This window comes from Anopheles ziemanni, chromosome 2 (assembly GCF_943734765.1).
Source record: "Anopheles ziemanni chromosome 2, idAnoZiCoDA_A2_x.2, whole genome shotgun sequence".
Lineage (NCBI taxonomy): Eukaryota > Metazoa > Arthropoda > Insecta > Diptera > Culicidae > Anopheles > Anopheles ziemanni.
This window is the reverse complement of record NC_080705.1, coordinates 85926053-85953261: the sequence shown is the minus strand read 5'-3', so window position 1 is coordinate 85953261 and position 27209 is coordinate 85926053. Positions and strand designations below refer to the sequence as shown.

Sequence of the window (27209 nt, the reverse complement as noted above, 5' to 3'; positions counted from 1 at the left end):
AAATTTAACAAAATCTGCGAATAATCGCTTTACAACATGATTCCTTACAAATTGCAAAGGAAGCGCTAAGCAAACTACTAACCGAAGCCATTCTTGAATATCTCTTCTAATTGATTGTTAACTGTTTGTAAACTTTTCCTTCCTTACTGTTTTTAGATAGTGACTTGTCAAATATTCTTAACATAACTGCAGTCTACAAGTTTTGAAATATTAGATTGAGTAAGGCAGGATGTGCGTGGCATCCGATACACACAAGGATGGCACAAAAAACCGTATTAAAAACACTGAAATACACTGTTAGTCAAAATAAAACAAGGCTTAAGTGAAGTACCCGATTAGATGATGTACCGTTTATATGATACATTACGGTAATGCTTGCCAATATTAGAGTTAAGGAACTCTTGATTTGACATTTTTTTAGCTCCTTATAAAAATGATGTGCAACTTATGTCTTGTTTCATAATTGTTATTGTGAACAATCCTGACGCATTGTAATATTGACACATAAGTAAATCAAACTATCCTATTTGATAACCTCCCAATCTTGTTAAAACAAAAACTATATTATTTATGTGTAACGGGTGTCAATCCGAATATAAGTTAGTGTTCCTTACCTAATACTTTGTCCATATAAGATACTCTGAATTCAATTTATCATCAATCCAGCATGTTTCTTTTCCGAGTTACAGTAATCAGTTGAGTTTCAGACGTAATAGAAAAGTATCTTTTAAAAATACCATGAAAACGAATGTTAACAATTAGCAAAAGAGAGCTGTGCGCTGTTTGCACGGCGATAAACTTTAAAATTAAATGAAAAGCAAAAAAACAACTAGATAAGTTAATGAAGGTAGTACTCTTTTAACTTTCGTGTGTAAAACTTTGTGATAATGCATCATTACAGGTGTTCGTAGTTGATTTTCCTTGTTGAATTCTTGATGCTGGTCTACACGATTAACTGTATTTCTTGAACGGACGTGGTTATACATGGGTTTTCTATTCTAGTACACTGTGTTGATAATTCTATACAACGAGATGTTAAAGTAATTGAACTAATTGAAATTTTTAAGACTAACTAGGTACAGAAATTAATTCTGGAACATTCTCTGAATCTTAGCGGATGCCGTGTTATGTTTTCACTGTTTAAACAATCAGGAAAAAGTAGCAAAATACAGAAGGAAACTACTAATAGTTTTTCTAAAGTTAAGAAAGGAAAATTAAAAAAAAAAACACATACACACACAGATAAACATGTTGGGTGCTAATCAAAATCCATGTATTGGAGCCCTTAATTTAGCTATCTAATTGGTAATCAACAAAAAACAACTAATCATTGGAATTGCTTTCGGCATAGAAAGATGGTATCTCTCAGATTCGATTATCGGTTTTGCACCAAACATGGCACATACAACAAATACTTACCTACGATTCAAAAGCTAACCATTAATTCACAAGTGTACCTAGTGCTAGCTATAATAAATCTATACCTTAAACGTAAACAAGTAAAAACAAACCGCCAAAATGTACTTTAACCTATCCAAAGCTTTTGCATTTTTGAAAACATATTTTACTTTGTACTCCATTGTAGCACGTATTTCTACCACAGGAATAGTATTTCCAATATTTTGTCCGGTTTACACGCAATGGACCAATAACAATGTAATAAACACTACACAAAACACGACTAAAATATAAATGTATGTCTGTCTGTATCTGTGTGTCCCATTTCAAACAATGGCTATTTATATCAAGAAAAGCTGGAAACAACCCCTATCGGAATCAAATCTGTTTCTCTGTGTCGCTTTTTGGTTCCGTTTTGATGTGAATGATCAACAGGGAGTGGATTGAAACATAAGGTAGAAGTAGCCATTAGGACCTCCTTACGCCCTACCGGACGGACATACACATATACTTACTGTAAACAAATAAATATCAAAAGTAACTGCATTTCATACAAGTTTATGAATATTACTATTTTGCTATATCCTTAGTGTAAGCATAATCATCCTACTTATTATCGTCTCCAAAATAAGCGAAAGTAAGCCAATTTAAATCGTTTTGATGTGCACCTTATCCCATAATAATCCTTGCACTCAGCAGCACCGTTGTTTTCTAAGGAGCTGAGCTAGAGTGGCGATAAAAGAGTAGCTATAATATTGCAAAATGGTTTACAACACTTACAACTTTTATTTCAAACCCTCATTTTGACGAACGAGCAGGTTAGCAGATGATTGAAGGCATACTATCTGCGATGGAGTGCATTGTTGCAAAGTTGTTAATGCGCGAAGCAGACGATATATTTGAACATAAAATCCATACTCCTGATTATGAGACAAACTGATTTCAAGCAATCATTTACGCAACAAACAAAACACTCGTTTTTGTCTAAAGTTGTTATGCAAACATGGTCCCCGGCAGTTTGAGGGGACGAGGAAAGTTAAAATAATGATACTAGAAAGTAAACACAACGTTACGGAGTGAAGGAGATAATGCCTAGAATTGTGCGATTATGCAAGTACTGGATAAGAAAAGTACCGTGCGCCGTGAAAAAGACGACTGTGGAAGCAAAGCCGTACCCTTGTGTAACGATATATCAAACACGAAACAAACTTAACAAAATACAAAAAAACTAAACATGTACAGCCATGTGGGATGCTTCAATAAACATGAACCAAACAACAACATCGATACAAAGTCAAATATTTGTTTCATTTACATGATTTGGATAATTGCTCTACAGCACTCACGAAATGACATCAGGTAATTTTCACTTTTATGCGTTTGAAAGTCATTTTTTTCTTCGAAGTACATTTAACCTTCAAATTCGATATTGCAGGTTAAAACCGGTTGTAGAGTTACATGCTACCTCTCATATTACAAGCGGTGTATTAGAATTTCCAATTTTTCGTTATGTAGTATTATTTTAATCAAATATAAAATTATCAGTTGAATATTTTTTTGCGTATGTTTAGTTCATGTTTCCTATTTAATTTAAATATTTAAAAAAATTGACTAAATTTTTTTTATATTTTTATTAGTCCCCAACATCCCTTAAATGCATGATACAATAATTTGATAAGTGATTAGCCATTAATGCATGATGACATGGCTAACTTTTTGGAATTGAAATATTTATTATAAGAATCTTTTACCGTTGGAAACAATTCTAGATAGTTCGATGGGACAGTAGCGGTTCCGTTTATTACATCACGGCGATTGTCCGCCACTTGTAAAGAGCACAGTACTGACCGCTTCAATCGAATTAATAAAACATGGGGAACGCAAAACGACGACCTAGAACTTTCGCAATTTCTCACAGATCAAGTGAGGCTGCAAGTGAGTGGGCCAGAATGCCGCATTCAATGTTCTGTGAGCCGCAAACAGTGGTGAATTTTCAATGTGATGCTTGAAGTTGGTAAACCCCTGAATGTATAAGTCAAGAGAATAAAAATGAAAATAAACAAAATATAACCAATTGAAAACAAATGAAATTACATATTGTAAATTGCCCCCATCACCGTGGAACCAAGTTAAGTTTTAAAAAATTAAATTCGTCTGAAACAAAATTAAATATAAAATATAAAATAGTATATAAAAAAAATATAACAAATTCCTTAGCCATATTCAATGTGGTACATATCGATTTAAAAAATTAAATATTAATAAAATTAGGCTTTCCGTCATCCTAGAGTATCTATGGATAAAACGTTTTAAAAAGTGGCACCAGACAGACAAAAAGCGTTGATCCACGAAAGTGCGCCGTTGATTTTTCTTAAACATATCGTACGACATCCCACGAAAGCCAGTCATGCGAATCGCCTGATTTTTCGACATCCGCCAACTTCACCCGCCATTATCTCACCCACAAGTACAATTCGTTTCTTTGAACGCGCTTTACCCTATTCACTCGCGCTATCAGTCTGGTTACCTACGCCTTCTGTGCCGTCTTTAGGGTTTGAAGTGCTTTATCAGTCTGAAGCGTGCGGCATTTATTTAATCAACCGCATTCTACCATTCTGCTCTGGTATAACGAATGGGGAATAAATATCTTGTCTAGTACGTAACGGAAGCTGTTTTATGCAATTTGGTGCGCCTCTGAAGATTTATGCTTTTATGTTGACTGGGTTCTTGACCTGAATCTGGGCGCTTATAAGCCTGCCGAATCGTATCAGGGGGTGTAGCTCAAATGGTAGAGCGCTCGCTTAGCATGTGAGAGGTACCGGGATCGATACCCGGCATCTCCAACCAAAGATACTTTTTTCTATAGGTTTTACTTTTAAAGCTTAACATTTAATCGTAAGAAAGTTTTTTTTATTATTTATTATTAACCCATATTTTTTAAAAATCAATAAACATAATTTTAAAAATTCCATCGATTTAGACATAAAACAGTGGAAATTATTCAAGTAGGACTCCCCACATTGCAAACAACATTCCACGCATCGCACTCTTTGAAAAATTATCAAACGGTGCGATTTCTGCTACCTTCCGTCACATGCTACCTCGTCTCTCGTTAGTCTTAACGCAAGAGCTGCTAAGCTTTGTGCGATTAGCATCCCGAAATCCGTTCGCTCAAATGATGCTGCTATGCACGGACCTACAGTGCAAGCAAAAATCTGACCGGCCGTATGTTTGTTTGAAGCGCGATGTCAAAATAAAATAAAACATTAAAACGCACACACAACAATAGCGAAACGAAGCGGTAACAAGCTCTTTAAAACAAAAACCGCTCGGTGATTAAAATCACCTCCGAATGTGCATTGCATGCTGCACCGAATGCCAGAGATGCACCGTATCCCTACACACATTTTGCACTGCGCTGCCGAAATCGACCAATCACAGCCCAGTCGTACGATCAGCCGAGCCGCCCTCGTTGGAAGTGTGCGTGAAAGGTACAATGCACCCGGTGGCGGCGAACGTTGGTGTTTGTGGAAACGCGCTTGCGCACACTAGTCTCAACATGGTTTATCGCTGGGGACGAAATTTGAGGCACAAGCATTTTTATTTTAATGAAGAATAAACATCAACGATATGAAAAGCAAACTCTGTTTGATTTATTTTCTGTTGAATGTTCTGCTTGACGTAAATTGTAGTCGATAACCATGTGCTGTATTCAGTTTAAAGCGCTCCTCCGCAGCTGTGTTCGCGCTGGTACCAGTGTGCGGGAATAACGTTAATGCATCCAGTCAGCCGTTACCGCTTGACAGTTAGTCTAGCAGCAGACGCGGGTCGCTTGATGAAACACTTGGAATTGAACGCTCGGTCGTGTCGGTTGTGTTCGCGATAGGCAGAGAGAAATAAAACAGGTGTGGTGTCCTAACGCCCGCGCTTGTTGCAGGAAAACGAAAATTTGATCAAAAAGCTGGAGTCAACTGCGAGGAAAAGCCTGTCGAGTAGCACACTGCAAAGGTGAAGGCTGTCGTCGTCGTCGTGTGAATTGTAAAGTTTGGCAGGAAAGTTTCGTTTTCCGCACTCGTCGCACTGTGGGAAAGATAGGAAAAGATAAAATAGTCAACTAGCTTAGCTAGCTGCTGGCCCAGAAGAAGGAAAACTCTCTGTCTAGAGTCGATGTAGGAGCTGGTTTCTTCAACTATTTGCGGCGGGTAACGAATGCTGCCGGAAGGTCGTCTTCTTTGCCTCATCGAAATATAGCAATCGGTGCTTATTAAAACGGTTAAACCCACCCCGCAGTGTGGATAGTGCTGTATGATTTAACGCTGTGCATCCCCGTCTCGCCTCGAACGTGTGTAGTGCCTGTCGACGTTTGCATACGTGTGCAAACTGGAGTGATCGAAATTCGGAAGCATTTGTACGGAGTCTGAAACTGCTGGTCTCTGGCAAACAAAGCTTGCTTGATGAACACATCTGTTACACAGTGCCAGGAAAAACCCCTGGCTCGATAGTGGCAAGAAAGAAAACCCTAGCAATCGCGTGTTTCCCGCGACGGTTTGCCCCTTGTGTGCGGTTTCAAGTGGCCACCCGTGTGTTTTTGTCGAATCGTTCAGTCGAAATCGGAAAATAAAAACTAGAGAAAGTTTCGTGCCAGTCGACTGCAGCGGGAAACTGTGTGTCCAACGTGTCACCATCCATCTTCGCAGCTGTTTCCTAATCAAACCAGTAGAAGAACGTTTTTCTTCGCGAAGCCGTACTTCGACGCGCTAAGCAAACCGGAACATGAACGGCTACACAACAGATCTACCCACAAACATGGAAAACAGCCGGTAAGTTTCTAGAACTATCCTTTTCGGCAAGGTTGTTCGTCATCAAGGGTGCGGCTTTGAAACCGAAAACCAGTCTCTTTCACAAGTCCGCTTCGTTTCCGCAGATTCATAGCATCAGGGTTTCATCATCCACTGCTCGGGGGTGCAATGATCAATCCTTCCTGTCGATGTCGAGGACCTACTGCTACAATAGGCACATACACGACCGAGATTTTAAAATCACTACCCACAATACATGAGCCCACACAAATGGGGATGGTTGGTTCAGCGATTTGTTTTATCAGTCACGGATATCAAGCTTCGTCCGCACAACGGCCTAGACCGGACCAGGGTTGACTGAATATGGTATTAGTTTGTTGGTTAAGGTCAGCGTTTATTTATGTTTCACTGCACACTGCGCATTGTGCAACATGTGATGCCTTCCTTTGATTTACCTTGATATTTCTGAACCACCGAGTAGGACCATCTTTTGGCATACCTCGAATGGTGAGTGTAAAATTAATGGCAAGACGGTACACAATGCTGATTCATGTTCTCAAACCCATCGCTAAGAGGCTGAGTCAACCGTCTGGGCGAAGGTATTCCCGGCTGATAAGAAAGCAGTATTGCTTCATTGCTTGCATGCTATAACAGATAGAGCTTTGCAACCTGATCGCATCAGGTGCGATAACGATTGCTTGAAGCAGCGGGTCAAGAAGTGTCAAAAATTGCTTCACTCTGCCGCTATCGGGGTGTTGGTAAAGCGGGTATCTGCTGCCTACTAGATTTGATTCGGTGCATGCGCACTGAATCCATTGCAGCTTGGATACGACCCACACTACCAGCTATCCGTACTTCGTTCAATAAGTTTCTCCACAGTGCAGGGTATCATTTTAACTATAGCCAGCATTTTGTATGACGATTTTACGGACGGCTGACCAACTTCAAAATACTGTTCGAATAGATCACGGGAACTCTCCCGAGCAGAGATACCATAATCATCGTGGGAAATGTATTGCCTTTATAAGGTGGGCTCCCTTAGATTAAGTAAGAGTCGATTCGTAGTCGGTTAACTACTTATTTGTAAAACAACTTACTGGTAAATGATTTAATATAAAAGCCAAAAAACCCAGCGATGGAAATCGATCAATTACGGGTAGAATTAAAGTGTACATCGGAGTTTGCTTTTGTTGTAGGCTTGAGGAGAGGTACTCGTGCGGTTATGTTTATTAATGTACATTGAAAGGCAATTTGACAAGAGTTTTCTTACCTTGTCAATCTTACAGACGCTTTCAACAATTCTTGGCTAGTAAATAGAATGGCGGTTTTGAAATCTATTTATTTGAAATAAGTCTTGCTTGATAAGATTTTAAAATGTTTACAAATGTTACTAAATTCCAGCAACCAGCTTCCTTTAGAAAACATATGGACAAAAGTTGCATGGCCGACTTTGCCGAAAGACAGCAAAGATATCAACAATTTGAGTTGTTTTTGTATGGTATAACTAATCAAATGTATCACACTGTAGCCGTACGTGGCCAACCGGGCTCACTAACGCACACATCGAGGCCCGCGCTCTATTGCTACATACCGTACGTTGCGCCAGCGTGCGTATTGGGGGTTTGCGTCGATCAGATGATTTTCTTCACAACCGCAGCGTGGGCCTACAAGGTAAAGAAACGAATATGCACCTGACACAAAGAAGAATCGACTAAATACTTTCGAAAACCGCATTCAACTGTTAAAAAATAATGTCTCTTGGTAACAGGGTTCCCGAGGTTTCTTCATTAGGGGAAAATAGGTTGATAGTTTCGTTTTTCTGCGGCGATTATTTGATATTTGTAAAATTATTCCACACAAAAATGTACTATCGTTTTAGAAAGAAACCGCCTGGAATGTTCTATCGCCCCGGCACTGGCATGGGCAAGTTTATTGTGATGAGGTAACATCATTTACTATCATTCGCAGCGTCACGCCGGTATTGCTTTACACAACTTACCAAGATGGTGTGAGATAATCTCCTATGTGCGAATGTATGTCCTCTACCGATGGGTTTCGTCATTGCAGGAATAAAATTGACAGTTTGACGGGACTATTAAGTAAGATAAGCTAGTATAGATGAGTAATACAGCTTTACAACTGTAGCATACTTCGTAGGTACACTTTACTGATGGACCGAGTGATAGCAGGATCGGAAACTGCGGATAAGAGTTTAAAAAAGTTACCGTACCTGCAAGTGTGGTTCCCCTGCTTTGTTGTGCCATTAGGGTAATAGAGGTGGCAAAGTGCGATGTAAATTTTAAATCAAAACACTCCATTTGCATGCTCGGCAAGTCAGGAAACCCCTAAGGCTTGACATAGAAATCTATGACCCCCAGACGCGACACAATCGGCAGGTGGATTGAATTATCTATTAATGGGTCAAAATCGAACGCCACCAGGCGTCGACAGTAGTAGGCAACGGTGCTGGTGTATGTATAATTAATGTTGAGTTTTTGTTTTCGAAACTGTTTGCGCATGGCTTTGCTCTTTGCCTGACCAGGCCACTACCCTCGGCGGGGTCAAAATCGTTGAAATTCTAATTCGACCGCAAACGCTCGCACGAGAGTGTCCTTTCGGCGAGGATTACGATAAGCGAAGCATTTTTGCCCGTCGTGGTTCTTTGTTTCGTAGGTACGACGGATTGACCACGATCCGGAAGTATACATTGTTCCAAGAGCACTTATGCCCAAGGGGTTAGAGACCACGGACGAAGCAGCGTCTATTCAGGAGATGCTCAATAATCGGCAAGTTATGGTAAAATGGGAGGTTTTTAAACAGGTTTCCAATTCTAGCGGCGGACAGGTATTTTCCATACGTTCAATAACCCTTTTTTTGTTTTGAACCTTAGGATGGTTGTTCTTTGTGGCCGCGGGCGCTCGCGTTTATGGTTTGAGGAAGCTAGGAAGTGATCGATCGAAGGCCACGATGATGGTCTCTGAAGCGTCGCTCCCGGAGGCCGTTCACACGGGGCGGAAAATAGCTCGGAACAACTTTTACTTCTTGCGGTGCCCACCACGTGGGTTTCTTGTTTTGTTTTGTTTTTGGTGTTCCTCCCGTCCAGTCTGTAAACAAACTATTTAACTGTTTTTATTTCGTCCTACGGATTGCGTTTATTGCAGCCATAAAATGGGTTTAGCGTCCTTGGGAGATCCCCTGCCGACATCGGTATTCGTTTCGCAGAGCCCGAACTACCGAAACGGGATAGGCAGGCGCAACTAGTTCTGGCCAACCACCAACCCGTGCGATGCTTCAAGCTCGTTCAAAACACTCGTTACGATCATTCGGTGTTTCTTATGTCAACGCGGTAGCCAATCTCTCGAACCTTGAGGTGGTGCCCGGGATAACCGTTATGTCACACACAGTCCGCTCGCCGAGTGAGTGGTGTGTGATTCGTTTCTTCGATTTTGTCTCGCTATCTCGTGTGCGTATAACTTTTGTAGTTTCGCCAAACATGTCGAGGTCACGCCATCGTCAAAACCCCCCCGACAGATTCCCCGCCCAGACCACCTTCTAAAGGGGGTGAGGCGCGCTGCATTCATAGGCTTGTAAAAGTCATTCACCGAAACCTTTTCCGTCTGGTCGGGCTGGGTTTTATGTTTGATATTTGGGATTTCGTTTCGTTTAGCGCGTTACCACCACCACCGCCCCGCCATCGGTTTGTGGGTCTTTCCCCTGCCTCATCCCCTTTCTTTTCCGAGGGATCTGCAACCGTAAATCGACCGTTGATCACCCACCCTATAGCTCGGGGCAGCAGCTCCTTTCGCTCCAAATTCCCAAAAAACTAGCTTTAGGTGGTTCACTGCCCCCCTCCCTCTCCGCTACTTTATGTAACACTCACAGAGATTCGTCCTCGAATGGGGTATCTTCAACACACCGGAGGTGGCAGGTTTGGGTGTGGGGAGGTACCATGGTTGGAGTGATTGAAGGCCTTCAATATGATTGCGACGCTATAGATGTACAAAGCTTGGGCTTCAGGAAACAATGTTCAAAACACACAAATATTGCCTGATGTCTGAAGATTTTGTTATTTGTTTATTTGACCATAGTGCGATTCTTATGATTCGTCTTAAACCGTTGGTGGCGTGATTTGGTTAGCGCGCATAATCCGCAAAGTGATAAGATATAATTACCTTGAACTAGCTAGCACGTACCAAACAGAAAAAAATCTTCCCCCTTTCGATGCGGACTAAACCAGGATTCCTGCGTCACAGGTGTATTTTGGTGCCAACGGTTGGTCATGGTTGTGCCACTTAGATAGCGGAATCATGCATCTGCCTAATGTTTCGCTGCAGCACAGGGAAGGAGCTGCACCACGTCGCAGCCTCTCGGTGGGCGAGAGATTTACGGGATGGTGGCGTTCATTCACAGCAGTCAGTTTTCGCCAAGGTCGTCCACCTGACGTGTACCTTGCGCCGTTCCTCAACAGGGCGCGCGCTCGCTCGCTCGCCTAGCTCACAAATAATAGGGCAGCCGGGGGTGCGCGACCCCGCGATGAAGCAATGTAAGCGCGACACCCTCTCCTGGCCACCGGGCCGGACAGCATCTCGTCTGCGGTTTCGGTCTGGGAGTGTGTGGGGCCACACAGACACTACCAAAAGGCACGGCGTCGGGTTTACCGTGCGCCTTGAGATAGCAATCTCCGGTCGAGCGAGAAGCGGTGGGAGGTTCCCACCACCAGAGGCGACGACGAAAGCGAGAGTCACCACCGAAACGCCAGCGACGACGCTGGGAGGGGCGCTTCGAGATGTGAATGCAGCGGAAGGTTGATTTCGCCACCCTCTTTCGGCGATCGTGGCCCGAGCAGGCCCAGTCGGTGGTTCTCGAAGAAGTTGTGGCGATCGTGTGTGTTATCTCGGCTCTCGGACCTGAGCTTGAAGCTGTCTTCGAGGCGGTCTCAGCTGGTCTGGGTCGCATGCGGGGAGACACTTGGGAGACGTGACGAGAGCGAACGAACCAACTCAATGGCTGGTCAATAGCGCTGGCTTGCGGTCCTCGGTTGCTCAATGTTTTGTTTACATCTTGTTTTTGCCTTTCTACTACATCCATGTGCTCCCCACCCACCGTCCGTCCTCCCCACGAAACTCCAGAGTGTGTCGCCGTTTGTGTGTGCAATGTTCAATGTTTTGCCAGCGAGATCATATAATACTTCGTTCGAGCGTAAATGGGAACGAGTTCGGATTTTTTTTTCTGTATGTCTTACCTGAACCAAATGCGACCATTCGTTGGGGTTTTTGCAATCGACACGAAAATTGGTTGCCATTTTTTTTTCTAACGTTCGATAGTATGCCCCATAAAGTTGGATGTTTAGGTTCTTTGTTGCAGCCATCTAACTAAGCGATCGAGAGTGTCGCCGCGGGAGACAAAGAATGTCAATTGCATTCTGCCAGATGTCAAATCCTGTGAGGAGGATGCTGGTTTTGGAGTATTCAGTTGCGTCGGATATGAGAACTTCTGAGGCACCATTTGTTGAGTTTTTGGAGAATTCAATTTCTACCGATACGAGAAATTTTGACGTACCTTTTGGTTTTTGTTTTTGAGAAATTTAGTTCCTTCCCACATCAGAACTTGCTGGGCACTAATCAATCTGGTGCGCAGGATCCTATTTGGGAGTTTTCCATTTTCTTGAGATATTAGGACTAAATTAGAACTTGAGCGATGTAAAATATTAGAACTTGTGCGAATTTTGCAATATACCCAGAATTCAGAATTCGCAAAGTAAGTAGTACTTTTTGATGTATGTACTAATCGCCCGCCTTTTATTTGTTGATAAAAGAATTGAGGAGTGAAGAAACAGCGTAACCTTATCGGTAGACCTCCTACTTTCCTTACAAAATATTTTGGTCAAGTCTAACTCTGAATTGACCCCAATCCCACATTCTAATGATAAAAGATAGTTCGGTTTGGCCGGCCTTTCCTGATACGAGCCGATTTGGTTTTCGCTCCATGCGCCGTTATTTTCGTGCGCTGAATTAATATTTAAGACACCCATCTTTATTATGCATGTAATAGCAGCATGTCCAGCACGTCGGCTGTGCCGTTTGCCTTGTACTCACTTTTCACCATCTTACAGCGTACCTTTGGCACAACGGTGTCCACTGGGTTTTTGGTACCGGCCGGACCTTGAGCGCTGACGTCGACGGTTTACTTCGTCCGTTAGGCCAGAAACGTGTGTGCGCGCCCGGAGTGGGCGCATCAAAGCGCGGGGCCATTTTGCGGTGGACTTTGGAATGCTGCCCCTCTGCGCCCTCCTCTCCAGTCGTACTGGTGGTACTTGATATTTTGGAAGCGACGGCGCACAATTCGACGATTGACCTCCACGGAAGCAAAAGCCGCATGCCTCCGGGGTTGCAGACGGACGAACGAACGGACAGAGCGGGAGGAGGAAGCAAGGGACGGCGTGAGGTTGGGAAGGCAAAGAGCTTTCGAATGCAGGTATTTCGCGGCCATATGCGCCAAATAGTGTTGCGTGCTGAGGGGTTGCCCCGTTGCCTAGCCGCAGCGTTATTATGCGTTCGCATCGAGTACGTGGCGGGACATTTGGCTTTATTCACCCTGAACTGAGCGCGGTGGAATGGAGGAAGGTTGTGCGGATTGAGAGATCACACACGATCAAAGCCACCCGATTTAGAGGGTAAGTGGTGCTTTGAACTTGAACGTTCGGTGGGTGTCCTGTTTTATGATAACGGTCAATGTTGGGTGACTTTCTGGGAAACGGCTTCACTATGGAGTCTAAATTTCTCTCAATCCCATGTAACAAAGCAGTTCTGTCTAAATCCCATGTCAAGTTTCCATCTCAAACGATGTCTTTAAACTGTATATAGTCTGATGACTGATCCTGTTCTTGTCGGCGGATCATTTGACTGATGAGTGTTCCTGTTCTTGTCGGAAGATCATTTGACTCATCAGATTGCATCATATGGGAAGCACATAGTCGATGACGAGCAAGAACTCGGGGGAAAAAGTCGCGCCTTCATAGTGGGCGTTAGAATCGCTACCCTCACACTGCAAATGCTGCCTGTTAAGCCACACCATGTTGCCACACTGTAGGGTATCGTAACCCGCTTAGGACTGAAGGTGCAATCAGGTACGGTACGGTTACAACCAGTCACTCGTCGCGTGTCGCCGCATTAGGCGAAGCAGACAGGTCGGCCAGGAATAGGTCAAAGGCGACGACTTTCTATACACTGAACTTGTGGCGCGTGTCGTCCACAAGTGGTTGTAAACTCGAAGTATCCTCACCATCGCCCTACACAGATCGGGAACGTTCGCGAAATGATCCATCCGTCCTTTGCGGACACTCTTTAAACTCGATGTTTTGCCGAATCGAGCAGAATCGCCTACGATGCTCTTAGCCATCTCCTTTTCCACGTTGGCGTTTGCGTATGGCATGCAGCTATATTTTGCACCGGCCGAGACGCGCATAAAGGTCACGGTAAGGAGAGAAGTGGGTCGCCGACGGCTCTCTATCCTGCGTTGGGTTGACCGTCGCCTAGTATTTCGCTATTATGAAATACTGGCCACCAGTGTGTCCTGGTTTTCGCTTTTTAAAAGTCCCACTATCTTCCTTCACCTATTAGCACGGGCGTAACATTTCCAACTTCTCTTTCGCATTAGTTTTGCATTCCAAAAGCTTCTCCCCGATGGCGCCACACACTCTTGCCTCGCCATTCGTGGCCGTTGTCAGGTTTAGGTCTGCACTTTCGCTGGGGAACTTGTATGGTATAAGCAGATTTACTGGCGGCGCCCATTGAGTTTCATTCCATTACCGAACCATGGAACTAGGGTTCTTGCATTGAAAGTCGTCGTGCGAGTAAGTTCTGATTTAGCGACATTTTTAGGTTCAGTGATATCGACAGAACTAACATGGGTTTGTTTTACTTTCTCGGAAGGTCAAGATGTAGTTGCGTTTTTTTTTTCATAGATATACTTAGCTTTTGGGTGAAAGCTTGCCTAAACGATGCTTTCAATTGACGTCACTGCCTGGACCGTTTTGCGTCACCCAGCCACACCACTTCCTGCACTCTTGATCATTCTCACTTCCGGTGGGCAGTGTGCGGTGAGCAAATGAACTGTATGGTAAACAACCATGACACATAATTGACCAAACCTTCTGGAAAGTGGAGACCATTGCATCAAACCATTCATACACATTTCCGGACGCCTTCACTTCACCACCACCATCGGTTTCATTATCGTCGTTCGTTCGTGAACGTCACATTAGGAAGATCGTGAGGGATTGATCGGTTTTTCCTCTTTCTCTCGCCTGCTCTATAAAGTTGTAATGCAACTGTTTGCTTTTCTCGTTCTCATTTCAAACCATTCAGGAACTGCCTGCGACGGATCGCCCGCCACGATGACCAGGAATTCTCGAACCAAAGCATACTGAACGCGATGGACAAGTTCGTCAAATCCGTCAACACCATGGACGAAACGATACTGGTTCCCTGCCGGTTAATGGATCGCAAGGTAATTGACGCGTTGACGGTGGTGCGCTTCCTGGGAAAAATCCGACTGGTTTTTGTTTTTCTATTTGATGGTTTCACAACTTCTTCGATTGTAAAACGCAATGTTGTGCGCTCGTTTTGATGATGTTCGGTTCGATGTTGTATCCAATTTTACTTGCTTTATTGTTCATTATATAACGATATGGTTTGTATTGCTTTAAAGTAAGAAACCTTCGCCATTTGCATTTTGTTACTACTAATTATTGGATCCTTCGCTTGAGGGTTACATGCGTTTGGGAAGCGAAAAAAAAAATACGAACAAAAAGCCGTTTGTTTCTTGCTCGTTTCCATGCGATTTTCTTGGCATTCGTCCTTCGCTGGCCCGGCCCCCAACCTACCTACCTGGTCGTAAACTTAAATTTCTTGTAGCATTTTTTTGTTTCTGTTCCGAACTCTCCAAAGTGGGCCCACTGAAGCGCGTAAGATCGCGCGGAACTATTGCAAGAAAGTGCCGAGCCGCGTGGAGTGTGTGTGGAGAAAATTAGTTTCGGAGTTGGTAGGGGATGCCTTGCCACTTATTTCACTCGTTGCTCGTTTTCCGCGTGCAATTTTCCACGGGCGCCTTTCTCTCACGGTCGCGAATCGCATGATCGCGGATTTTCGCAATTCGTGCCAACCGTTTGTTGGGTTGTGGTTTTATTTTGCTTTTCAAGCGGCAGATTGTTGCATCAGCCAACGATTGTTGTCGGGGCCTTTTTTTGGGATGGCCCTCTTCCTTCTCTTGGAAAAAAAACCCTTTGGTGGAAGTGAATTGATAGGTTTTAATAGACAGGTGTAACATTTCGTTGAAGTTTTGTTTTAAAAATTGGCAACGTTTTATTATGAGTTTATTATTTAGTTCGTTGTGTCAATTATGTCGCTTAATATCATAAAAATTTATTTATTTTGCAAGTGCCCCTGCAATTAAGCGCTGTTGTCTTCAAGCATCTCAAGGAAGACGATGGTCTTCCAATGAACAATAAATTTCTCCTTGCCTGAATAGCCAGGCCACGTGGAACTATAAATCAATGGAATGAATGCATTTTGTACGAAAAATGAAAGTGAAATCGCTGGAGTTACATACCACTCCACTTCCCTTTGATATGCACTCTCTCGCGCCTCGAACATAATAATGACACGGCGAGGTAAAAGCGACTCGGACAATCGTCCGAGCATACATCGTCATCGTGCAAGTCATTTGGCGCGGTTTGTGTTCACATAAAGCGTTTTAAATTTAGCAAATTTGCTCTGTCCCTTCCTGGGGCGGGGAGGGATGGGTTATCCGGGGGGTTTGCCGTTGTTGTGTATGTACTGTGTGATGCTGATCGAACAGCTGCGGGCTAGGGCCCGTTCCGCGCGGCCAATGATGGCAAGTGTCGCCTTCTGCAAAGAATAACATATTTATAGAAAGTGGCGAACAAATTTACTGAGATTCATCGCCGCTTCGTGAGAAATAGTTTGTTGAACCGGTTCAAGTCGGTGGCGTGATTCGGGGTTTTTTTTCTTCACGCTCCCCATTGAGGGTGTGTGTGTGGTCCCATTTGACCTCCGTCGGAACAAGGAAACGCGATGAGCGGCGGAAACGAACGGCGGATGTGGGATGTATAAACTTTCGGTGTGATTACTTTAGTACTGACAGTTTGCGTATGTTTGCTTCTCTTCCTTTCTCTCCACCGAGCACAGGTTGGTGATGCCACGGATACGGTTCCGGTAGCACCGAAAGCACAGCACTACGGAGCGCACCATGGCAAAAAGTCCAACCGCGCCACGACGCGGGAACTGCTGAACACCTCCGAACTCTTCCAGCTCTACAACACGCTAAAGCTGGTCAAGGTGGATTTGCTGTGGGGCCGCCAGGATGCGGAAGATGGCGTGGATGATTCGGTGGTCATGGGCAGCTCGAAGAAGTCAGCCAAGAGCAGCAGCAGCAGCAACAACAACAGCAGTAGTAGTAACGCCGCACACAGCAATAACACAACCGCCGACCCGACCGTAGCGATTGCCAGCAGCAACGGATCCTCGGTGTCGTCGTCGTCGCCGGCTGGAAGCGAAAAGGTCGAGTCGAATAGTAGCACCACGGCGAGCAGCAGCGGCAGCACCACGACCAAGGGCCACGTACGCCGGCCGAGCACCGTGTCGGTGGCTTCCTCCAACTCGGCAAGCACGCTGAGCGACTCGGACAGCGAAACGTCGGCGGAAAACGACTCCGGCATCGAGTCGGAGGGCAACCAGGAGCAGGACCGGAGCGCCGAGCTAGCCAAGCAGTTCCGTACGCACCTGCTCGGACTCTACAGGTCGCTGGAGCAGATGAGCGAAGCGGCCAACTATCTGACCGCCCGGTATCAGAGTGATGTCGGTCCGGTCTAGGGACCCAGGACACCCAGGACAAACGTTTCTGCCCGTTCGTCATTCACTCGCCCGTGTGTCTCTGTGCGCACGAGTCCTGATTCGTCGCTAATCTTCTCGCGCCTCGGAATCGGCAGAGGATCACTGATCACTGAGAGGACGATACAAATTTAAAGAAAACGGTCCGCTCGTGTGCCGCTGAAAATGGCGATAAAAAGGACAAAAGAGTAAAAAGCACTAATAACTGCGGCCATCATGGAGACGACATTCCGTGAGCGAGAAAATCGGAGCATGGACGACGACGAAGCAGCGATTGAAAGAGGAGGTATGCGATTCTTCATGAACACTCCCCCCTTCTGGTGATAGACTTGATTCTGTAATCTATAATTTTTTTTGTTCATATCTATATAATTGGTGCGTGTGTGTGTGTGTGTTTGAATGACATAGAGCGAGCGAAGGCAGGCGTATATGCGAAAGGGTTAACGTGTTAATAGTAACGCGAAAAATCAAATTGACCATGTTTGGCAGTAATTTAAGGGAGGAAAGGGTCGTGAAAGGGAGGGTAGGCGTGAGATTGATCGTGGAAATGGAGCACTGAAGTTGTTCGCAGGACTCCTCCGCCCGTACCACCACCCCGCTCTGCAGACACTCTGTGCAGTTTCTTTCATATCGCGTCGGGCACAAACAATTGTCAACCTGTCCTCATCAGCCCCCAATCCAAATTTTCAATCTTCACGCGGAAGAGGAAATGAGCATTTGGAACGTAATTGTGCAAGCTTTATATGTAATATATTAAATTATTTATAACATTTCTTCCGCACATTGTTACATTTGTGTTCTGTGCAGGTGTTGTCTGGTTTTTGGTACCAAACCCGGGTGCAAATGTTCTATGCTACTCTAGAACATGCCTTTTTCAGAGCAGCAGCTTCAGCTCTAGTTTTACGCTTCCAATCAGATGGAAGAGATATTTCCACATATACCCCCATAAGCAGCCACTATCGTATCGTTGGCGCAAAGACGCATGTGAAAAAAATTCTTCTGCTCAAATTTCACCCGAAGCAGACAAGTCAGTAGCGTTTAATTTCAATATTGCAAAAGAACTAGGCAAAGATCGTTGTATCAAAAATGTCTAGCAATCGACAGAACAGGTAATAAAAACCTCCCATATGCATGGTTTGCATGACATTTTTCGTATGTCTTATTTTTCTCCAAAGCGTCATGTATGGTTAGGAAACAGGAAAGCTATTGTTGTATCAAATAAACCAAACATTTGTACATGGCACAACGCTCCGACTATAAACCACCATCAACTACACTCGCGTGCCCACGGGCGTCGTGAGTAGTGCGTGCGTTAAAGGACACCCGAGAGTCTTTCATGTCGATCATCGGCTGCATTTTGTGACACGAGAGCATTTAGCGAAGGAAAAGAAATAGAAGATGAAAAGAAAAAACAAATAGAACTCGATTATAAATCAGTCACACTGGTAAAAAGCTCAGGTTTCTTTTTCCTCCCTACGAATGCATGCGCGTCCCGGTGGATGATCGAGCGTTAGGTTAATTTTCATTCAGCTCATAATTCATTCATTTACTGTTCCGTGTACGCTCTCCTGTCCGGTATGCTCGTACCATCCGGCAAGCGCGCTATACACCGGAAAGGATCGTGATTTAAGCGTTAGGATTAATGCGAATTCAAAAATACAGTGCGTTTTGTTTGAATTTGGTCAATGGGAGCATGGGTATATATTTAAGCGACACGTCGTTATATGTACACGGTGATAAGAATATGAAGAGCGTTCATTACTCGATACCCTATAGCGTTTAGCTGGTAGTGTTTGTTTCTGGGACTTTGAGGTTGATTTTTTTTTAATTTGTGGGTAAGATTCGTAAAACGTTGCATCGACGACGACATGCACGCTGCCGAACGCTGCTTGCTGTTGTGGAAGTACAGCTCAATTCGTGACTGCATACTTTTCTCTTCCCACTTCTTTCGTTTCCGACTGTTGACTGATCGTCTGCTATTTGCCTTCTATCAGACAGTTTTGGTGGGCAAAGTCTGAGAAATTAGCCATAGTGTGCTTGCTTCTAAATAGGAACTAGCTGGCCGCTCCTAGTGCTTCACGATTTTCAGTGCAATACTACACTCAATAGCACCCTCTTAGAAATCCCTTCAAATGAGAGATTAAAAAGAAAATGCAAAAGCAACTTCCCCTTTCAGACAGCGTAGCAAAACGATGTGAAACTCATTCCGTTACAAGTTAATAAAAACAAATAATCAATTAAAAACTAGAAGGCAGCCGATGGAGAAAAGAATGGAAAACAACCTCCTGGCGAATAGATTGTGGGTTAAGAATGCGAGAAAAAAGGGTATTTGAGAGTGTGTCTGTGTGTGCGCGTGTGATTGATCGGTAAAGAAAAGAAAGATAGTGATAAGCAGTGATAGAAGATCACGAGTGTTAGTAGTATACGTGATCCCGTATGGTTGGTAAAATCCCTCGGAATGTGCGAAAAGCGAAACAGCCAGAGGCTGAAAAATGAAAAAGAAAACAAGAAAAAAAAACACCCTATAAGACGAATAATGACTAAAATTAGCATAATTAAAGGAAGTAAATTCAAAGAGCCGAATGCATTGCACTGACATGTTGTTCCCCCCGGACACTCTTCGGAACAAACGAAATTAAGTATCAAAAACCCACACCCTACACAAGCGCTAAAAGTAGAAGGCCCGTCTTTAAATGCGCTTGAGAACGATTGCACTAGAAGCAATGAAAATGGTAGACAAACGAAGTAAAAGCAATGTAAACTATAGTGAAATATTCCAACCATCCAGCTACAGAGAAGCGGTGTGGAGGATGAGGATCCCGAAGGGAAGCATTGGTTGGTGCAAATGCCAGAAGTGTGTAAGTCAACTATGTAAAGTTTCTTAGTCTAACATTAATGAAAAACATTGTAGACAAGTGAACAGAATCTGAAACGTGATGGCAAATTCGTATGAGAACTGGAGAAATATATATTTAAATAACATTAAATTGATCAGTTGTTGAACGATTCGTGATAGCAAATACCGAAACATTTTTAGCAGTTTTCGACTTGGACGACTTGGAGGTGAGTAGTTTGTTGTTATTATTTTTCAACTGAAATGTTCTTTTTGATTTTAGCTTTCATGTTTCTCCGTAGTGTGATACACACTCTAGCACCGACGTATGGTTCATTTTTTGTATGATTATTGCAAGCGGTTGATCCTATCGACCGTTGATCCGGTCGACTGATTATTTTAATTAGCCTCAAGCCGCTTGCCTTGAGATGCTTGGTCAACGTATGGTGAAAATTAGTCAACTTAAGCGCTCGAATGTTCTCCAATTGCCCACTGTATGATGCGATCTAGTTCAATTTGTCCCGAAGGCCAATCCTCCACGTTGCATGCGTGAAGTGTTACCCTCTTAGAGTGTGTTATCATCCAGCAAGTGTCTTTGCCTAATTTTCTGCTCGCCTTGTGACGGGCCCTGTCCGGACCGTTTAAATTATTCGCACACAAACTCGGTGTAAAAAATAACTCTAGCAAAGCGCCACAAATGGCCGTTCTTGTTGGAGGTGCTTGGAAAACTGTCTAGATTGCAGTTTGCGTTAGCGAAAGCGCTCGCTTCACTCATATGCCACTCCATATGCTTGCTGCTCGATGGTTTGGTGCACAAGCGAAGGGGCCAAGGGTGGGTCAAGGAGGTCCCACGAAGGTAATCAAGAAGGGGAACCACAGTCACCACCGCCGGTGGTTGGTGCTGGTGCGGTTTGTTGTTGTTCAGAGTGGAGTTTAACCCGTGCTCACCTGTCGCGATGTACCAACGTCGTGCGGTTCAGTTTGCTGAAGTGACCATTGGCCTGCTTTGGTGCCATCGCACTCCAGCGGTCCAGCGGTCTTGATACCAGCGGTTACCAGTGCTTCCCAATTATTCCCTATACGCAGACAGTTCTAAAACTAAATCTGTAAAAGTAAGTTCTTAAATTTTTTTTTTTAAACTGACCCCTATTCGGATCATTAACGACTGTTAATATTATTATTCATAAGCCATAGGGTGCAAGCACGTTCTAGCTTCAATCTATTTTTTCGATCAATCCGCCACAACCTCTTAAGACTAGATCTAGCGAGAACGGTCAGGGGCGCCAACGACCCATTTACCTCCATGTGCTCAGCTTTCAATACCTTCTCGCAGTTTTTTGACCTCCATGTATCGTCAGCCGTCTTTAAATCGATGTGTCTTTTTGCAAATGTTTAGTATTGTCGCTTTTGTTACGTGTTCTGTTATATTTAAGCATAGTATTAAGCATTGCTGAGGCCCCTGCGTGTGCCATGCAATTAGGAAATAAATAAATAAATAAATAAATCAATGAAAGTGCACCCAGCATCCTTTATACTACACATGATCAAGGGTTCCTTTGACGTGATATGTAAGAAAATTAACATCTCGATTCGATATTTTTAAATCGAATCAAAATCCGTGCTAAGGCTGACTATGAAGGTCTGTATAGCCTTCCGACGTTAGTTTTTTTATTTCCTAGATTGCTCTCAGGACATGATAAATAGTAACAATCAAAATTGAATGTGTAAGGAAATGTTCATAAGTTCTGGTATTCTGCAGTTTAGTAAGCTGGTAACAAATCTTGATTCGTCGTATGCTCTTTTCTTTAGATATTATAGACATATTTACATTCTTCACACTTGTTCCTAAGTTCTGGTATTCTGTAGTTCATCAAGCTGGTAATAAATCTTCATTCGTCGCATACTCGGTTCTTTAGGTATTAGAGACATATTTAAATTCTTCTAGAGTTGTGTAAGTAAGATTCAGATTCATGAATCTGAATGATTCTCTGCGGTTAAGGGATTCATGAATCTGCCGTCGAGAGATTCATGAATCCCAAAGACACATCAACTGATGAATAGTGATAAGCCAAAAATGGGTAGAGTGACCCGCCCCCCCCCCCACCACAACCGCCCCACCCCTTCTTTTTTTGGTCGCATGGTCCACGCCAATGACAGAATCATGGAGAGTCGTGACAGATCCATGAACGATTCATGACGATTAATTAAAGTCTCTTAATGAATCTGACTGAATCTTAGATGAAAGATTCATATGATTGAATCTCGTCGAAAGATTCATTAAGCACAACACTACATTCTTCACATTTAAGATTGATTTGACGGTACTTGCAACAACTTTAATTAGTTCAACTTTAAATAGTTTTCGGATTAAAGTCCTAGTAGGTCCTCGATTAGCGATGCACGGACCATCGTTGGGAATCACTGCCGAATGATGGTGAGGTTTATGGCTCGTTTCTGCCCTTTTTTAAAAAAAACTCTTCCAAAATGGACTCCACCTGGTGACCGTATCCGGACGCATACTATTGATCGATCGAAACCCGTTTTGCATACACCACTTGGCTTGGTTCAACCTGCTGCGTTGACGCAGTGATCGGTAAAAGTATCAAAGCTAAGGTCAAAAGGCACGATGGGTGTACATAGGCATGCGATGTGTTCAAAATGCAATTGCAAACAGCTTGGGTTTGGTACTTAGGGTGTTAATGTGATGCACAAAGAAGTCAATCGAGTGGGTAGGCGCAAGAACAAGGAACTGATTTCAGTGGAAAAATGCAAAATCTATTCTACCGAAACGAATCTCAATCAGATGCAATTGTTCGATCGAGCTTGCTGTTTACTCCACGCCTCGATATATTAATCGAATACACGGTGTATGAGTTCAAATGGGACTGGCACGCATACTATTTGAATAAAATATTTCAGTATAATGTATCACATTAGAAAGTATACTTCACTATAGGACGGTTGTTGGAAGCATTTCAGTAGAAATTATTCTACTCAATTATGCATGATAATTCATGCGTTATATTTTATACAAAGAATGATTTATACAAGGAATGGTTTTTGTCTTTCATTTGAATGTATATTAAAATCAACCATAAGTTTCTAGGAATATTGTCGTATCAAACGTATACATGAGAGTTATAATTGATAAGTTCAACATTTTCTCATTTTTTATTATTGCTTTCATTATCATTAATTCATAGAAACCTCACCTATCGTTGTTATAAGAAATCAAAGAAAACATTGCATCAAAACTCGAATAAAAATACGCAGAAATATGTCATATAAAATTACGATGTAAGTTCGTTCAATATCGTATGATGTTTTAACTAACTTTTTTTAAAGATTAGTATTTCGAAATGATGTGTAAAGCGACCAATTACAAGAGTGTTGCGAGAACCAATGATTATTTTTAAATAACCGCAATCTAATTCGATATCTGGGCATCGTTAATTGTAGCTTTGCTCGTCAATTCCAGTTCCTGTTCGTTCTGATGGAAGATCATGCACGCCATGATAACGGCTAACCTTTAGTTCTATTAAACGTACGCAACCGGTGCATTCCACTGCGGCCACAGCTGAACACGCTCCGACCAGCAGTTCTTTAACTTGTTGCGCACTACACACGCTGAAAAAAAGATGAAGTAATCTCCTTGAACAGTTTTGAGTTTGCAAAGACCAACCGGTAGAACCCTAACGCCTTACAGTGTTAGCGCTAGTGACACAAAAACTGTCTGCCACGGACGACGAATGATCAACATCATCATCATCATCATCTTATCAGACGCGACGAGACCGACAGCGTGTCCGGCCGAAACCGGTTGTCTAGGTTTCCTACGGCGTCCACCGACGATTGTTCAAGGCTTAGGAAGACGCTTACATCACAGACGGAGGGAGGTTTAGGGTTCAGGTCTATGCCCTAACCTTGCATTTCAATAATAATAATAAAAAAAAATGGTTGAACCGGATCGAAATCAAAGTCCCTTCCAAACCGGGAGGGAACTGAAGCAGGGCAATTCGACGAATGTTTGAAACGGGCCACAAATGCACGCCGTTGGTCCGTGAGAATTTGGGAAGTGGGCATCCGATCACGTGAAGATCACGTGGTCGCATGCATCGACCATGGGTTCCGCTTATCGGCACAATCGGTCCCATCCATGCGTCGTATTTGGTTCTCTCTCTTTCTCTCTGAGGTTCCCTCGTAGATCGTATGCTATCGATGCACACGGGCGGGACTATGCACCGACAAGCCGGAAGCGTTCACAACGTTTTCACATGGTGTTAATCATATTCATGTCGACCCGTATCTGGACCGACTGGGCTCGAGCAAAGGATCACGCGTGTGCTGGAATGGTAGGGCTTTTTGGGGCAATACGCACCTCTTAAGGAAAAGTAAACAATACTTTAAGGAATTTTCAATGAACTTTGCCAGTGATTGTTGATTTTATCAATTCGTTTGGTTCATTGAGCTTCAAACTAGAAACCTGTGAGGGAATGTTTAGCTTTTTTTGTTAAAAAATTATAAATTTTTAAATTAAAAAAAAGTTCAATTTTTGATGGATCTGTACTTAGTTGATGCACCTGTGCTGTGGTAGAATGCTCCGTGACAAATTGTATTGCCCACGCACTAAAACAGTGGGGCAAAATAAACCCTCCTCAAATGACCAAATCTGGACCGATTAAAAAGTTTAAAAAATGTCTGTGATTCGACCAGAAGAAAATTAAATTCAAGGAATCATTGCTTTTATCAATCAACATCTTAGTTTTGAATGATAAGCATTCGTTTTAGTTTGTTTACTAACTGGCTCTTTTTGCCTCGACCGGGCAGGTCGACATTTAGTTAAACACTTCTTTAAATTAAAATACGAGTAAATCTGCATACTTACCGAGATTTGTATATGCAATCTGAAGCTCTGATTCTAACTAATAGTACTATGTTTGCCATGTATAAAAACTACGATGTTTGTACTGTCTATTCCTAGCGGTATGGGCAGCAAAATTATATTTTAATGATATTCTTATTTTGCTTTTCTGTTGATGTAGAGCTATCAATCTTCCAGGGTGACTACTATTTTCGTGGTTAAAGGGTGCGTTTTGCCTCAGAGGTGCATATTACCCCAGCCACCGCTACGAGCCTGTAGGGGCCATGTGATGTGGGCATGGTTTCTCCTGGTACCACTTGATGATAGAACAGAAATTGGTACATGGTTGACCTTCGCCTGCCGGGGAGTGAAAGAAGCATACAATGTTGTTGAGAAATTAAACACGCCAAAGTCAATTGACATCTCGTGTTATGTTCTAGGTCGAATCATAATAATTTACTGTTTGAAAGATTTTTTTGAACATTCTGTCAAACAAATGGAACTTACCACATAAAACTTATCAACAAATAATGAATGTAACTGTATGAAACAAAATTGAATGTCTTCTCGCTTTACTCAAGAAAGCCCGACGAAAGAGATGAAAGAATAACATCCAACAACCATAAATCGAAGAAATGAGGAAAGTGACCGAAATCGAAAGCGATAACACGACGCGTTCTGGGCTTGTCTTTTTTCCGTCCCTTTTTGCTTCCAATCACAAACGTTGCTGTGGAACTCTTTTAGGGTTAAAGTCCCGTCTGTCTTTAAGGGCCGGGTCCAAGGGTGTGCAGACAATCCAAGGGTCTGCTAGACGAGCTGCTTGGTTCCCTATCACAAGAAGTCGGGTTTTCCGATGCGCTTGGTAACGGTACAGTAGGGGAACACATGAACAGATATGTTTGGTGGACTTTGTACCCTCGAAGTGGTCGGTCTTGGATGGCAATCGACATTCCGGCAGACCAGAGCATACCGAAGGCCGGTTGATGTTCGAATCCGCGTGAGGGCAAGTGCGTAGGAGAATGCGAAGGGCCCGAATAAGCCCTCAGGTAAGGTCACGAGACGGGCACGAGGTAGGATGTATAGACTATGGAATGCGCACCCGTCTAGCAACCGGGTTTGTTGCTAGGAAGTAGGCGACAGTGCACTCGAAACGTCATCAGAATTCGGCAGTGTAATGCACGAACAAGTACAGTTGGTTTGTAATTTTTAAAAAGTGACTTTTATGCGTAATAGTTTGAGTTGCAATAATTTGCATTTTGAATGAAATTTTGGCTCAGGACATACTCCTTCGAAACTATGTCTAGTGTTTATGCGTTGTTTTTATATTTATATTTAAAAAAGATCCCAGCAGATGAAACGATAAATATTTTCATAGGACAATCCTTCGTATCAATAAATTCGTTACATCAATAAATTACAACTAATTGTACATCACGAAACTAATTTGAAACAAGAAATTCGATTAACTATTCGCTTCCTCAGAAAATCGTTTAACCCCAATAAAAATGTGATATTTGTGACAACTTCAGCAAAATTCACTTCATACATCTAAGCTGACAGTTGTCATGTTTTCTGAGCTGTATTCGTCTTACTTTTACGCCTCAATTTCGACATACTCAATGTCAGTTTATCTGTTTCGTCTAGAGTTCGATCAGGTATCGCTCGATCAAGAACTTATGCCTCAAATTACCCATTACCTGCACGATACGCTTAGCCATAATGGCGGTCGGCTTACCTTACGGCAATACCCCGGTAATTGGATGCAATTGCAAGCATTGCAAAAAAGCGGCGAGGGTGGATAGAAAGAAGGTTAGCTCTTGTAATTACCATCATCACGCAGTGTCAAATCGAATGCACAACGATAGAAAGGAGTGACCGCGGCGGTGCGAAAGGTATGAAGCGGCCCAGGCTAAAGGGACATCGTCGATGTCAAACGAAACGGTCGCAATGTGATACATATGCTTAATTAATTGCACCCTCTTTGTTGCATTCTAATTTAACGGTGACGCCAACCTAACCAGTACCGAATAGAACGCATCAATCACGGGTTCTTTGTCTCTAACTTTACTTGTCATTGACATGACTGTACACACTTGTAAATACTTATCGTATTATTTGTTGTGAGCTAAGGCAACAAAAGTGGTATAATTATTTGCGAATATTATTAGCAAATAATCTAACATTGAACTTCTTCTGCAAAAAATGTAGCATAAATATAGTACATCAAACCAAAACGAAAACTCTCTGTTGAAAATCTGTAGTTTAAGTCGTTTGATCTTGTTTTTTATTCATCGCGAACTTCACTGAAATTAAACATCTCTTTATGGGAAATGAGTACTTGAAAAACAATATTTATCCTCTTAAATACCCATGACAGTATTTTTTTATTCGCATTTTTATTGATCGAA

The 27209-nt window shown here is 42.9% G+C and overlaps 1 protein-coding gene and 1 non-coding gene across 3 annotated transcripts; both read left to right on the top strand.

Moving 5' to 3' along the window:
- Positions 1-4168: 4168 nt before the first annotated feature.
- On the top strand, positions 4169-4241 carry Trnaa-agc (transfer RNA alanine (anticodon AGC)). Its single transcript has one exon. It is a non-coding gene; the product is annotated as a tRNA-Ala (tRNA).
- A 1019-nt stretch (positions 4242-5260) lies between these two features.
- Positions 5261-17241, top strand: LOC131285259 (uncharacterized). 2 transcript variants are annotated; one of them, XM_058314123.1, is made up of 5 exons: positions 5261-6218; positions 14564-14705; positions 16406-16594; positions 16642-16667; positions 16729-17241. In XM_058314123.1, the coding sequence occupies exons 1-5, from the start codon at positions 6172-6174 to the stop codon at positions 17087-17089; spliced, it is 765 nt and encodes a 254-aa protein (XP_058170106.1). In that variant the 5' UTR covers positions 5261-6171; the 3' UTR covers positions 17090-17241. The 2 variants fall into 2 exon arrangements, with proteins under 2 accessions (XP_058170106.1, XP_058170098.1); XM_058314115.1 differs by having other exon boundaries at positions 16406-17241.
- Positions 17242-27209: the final 9968 nt, after the last annotated feature.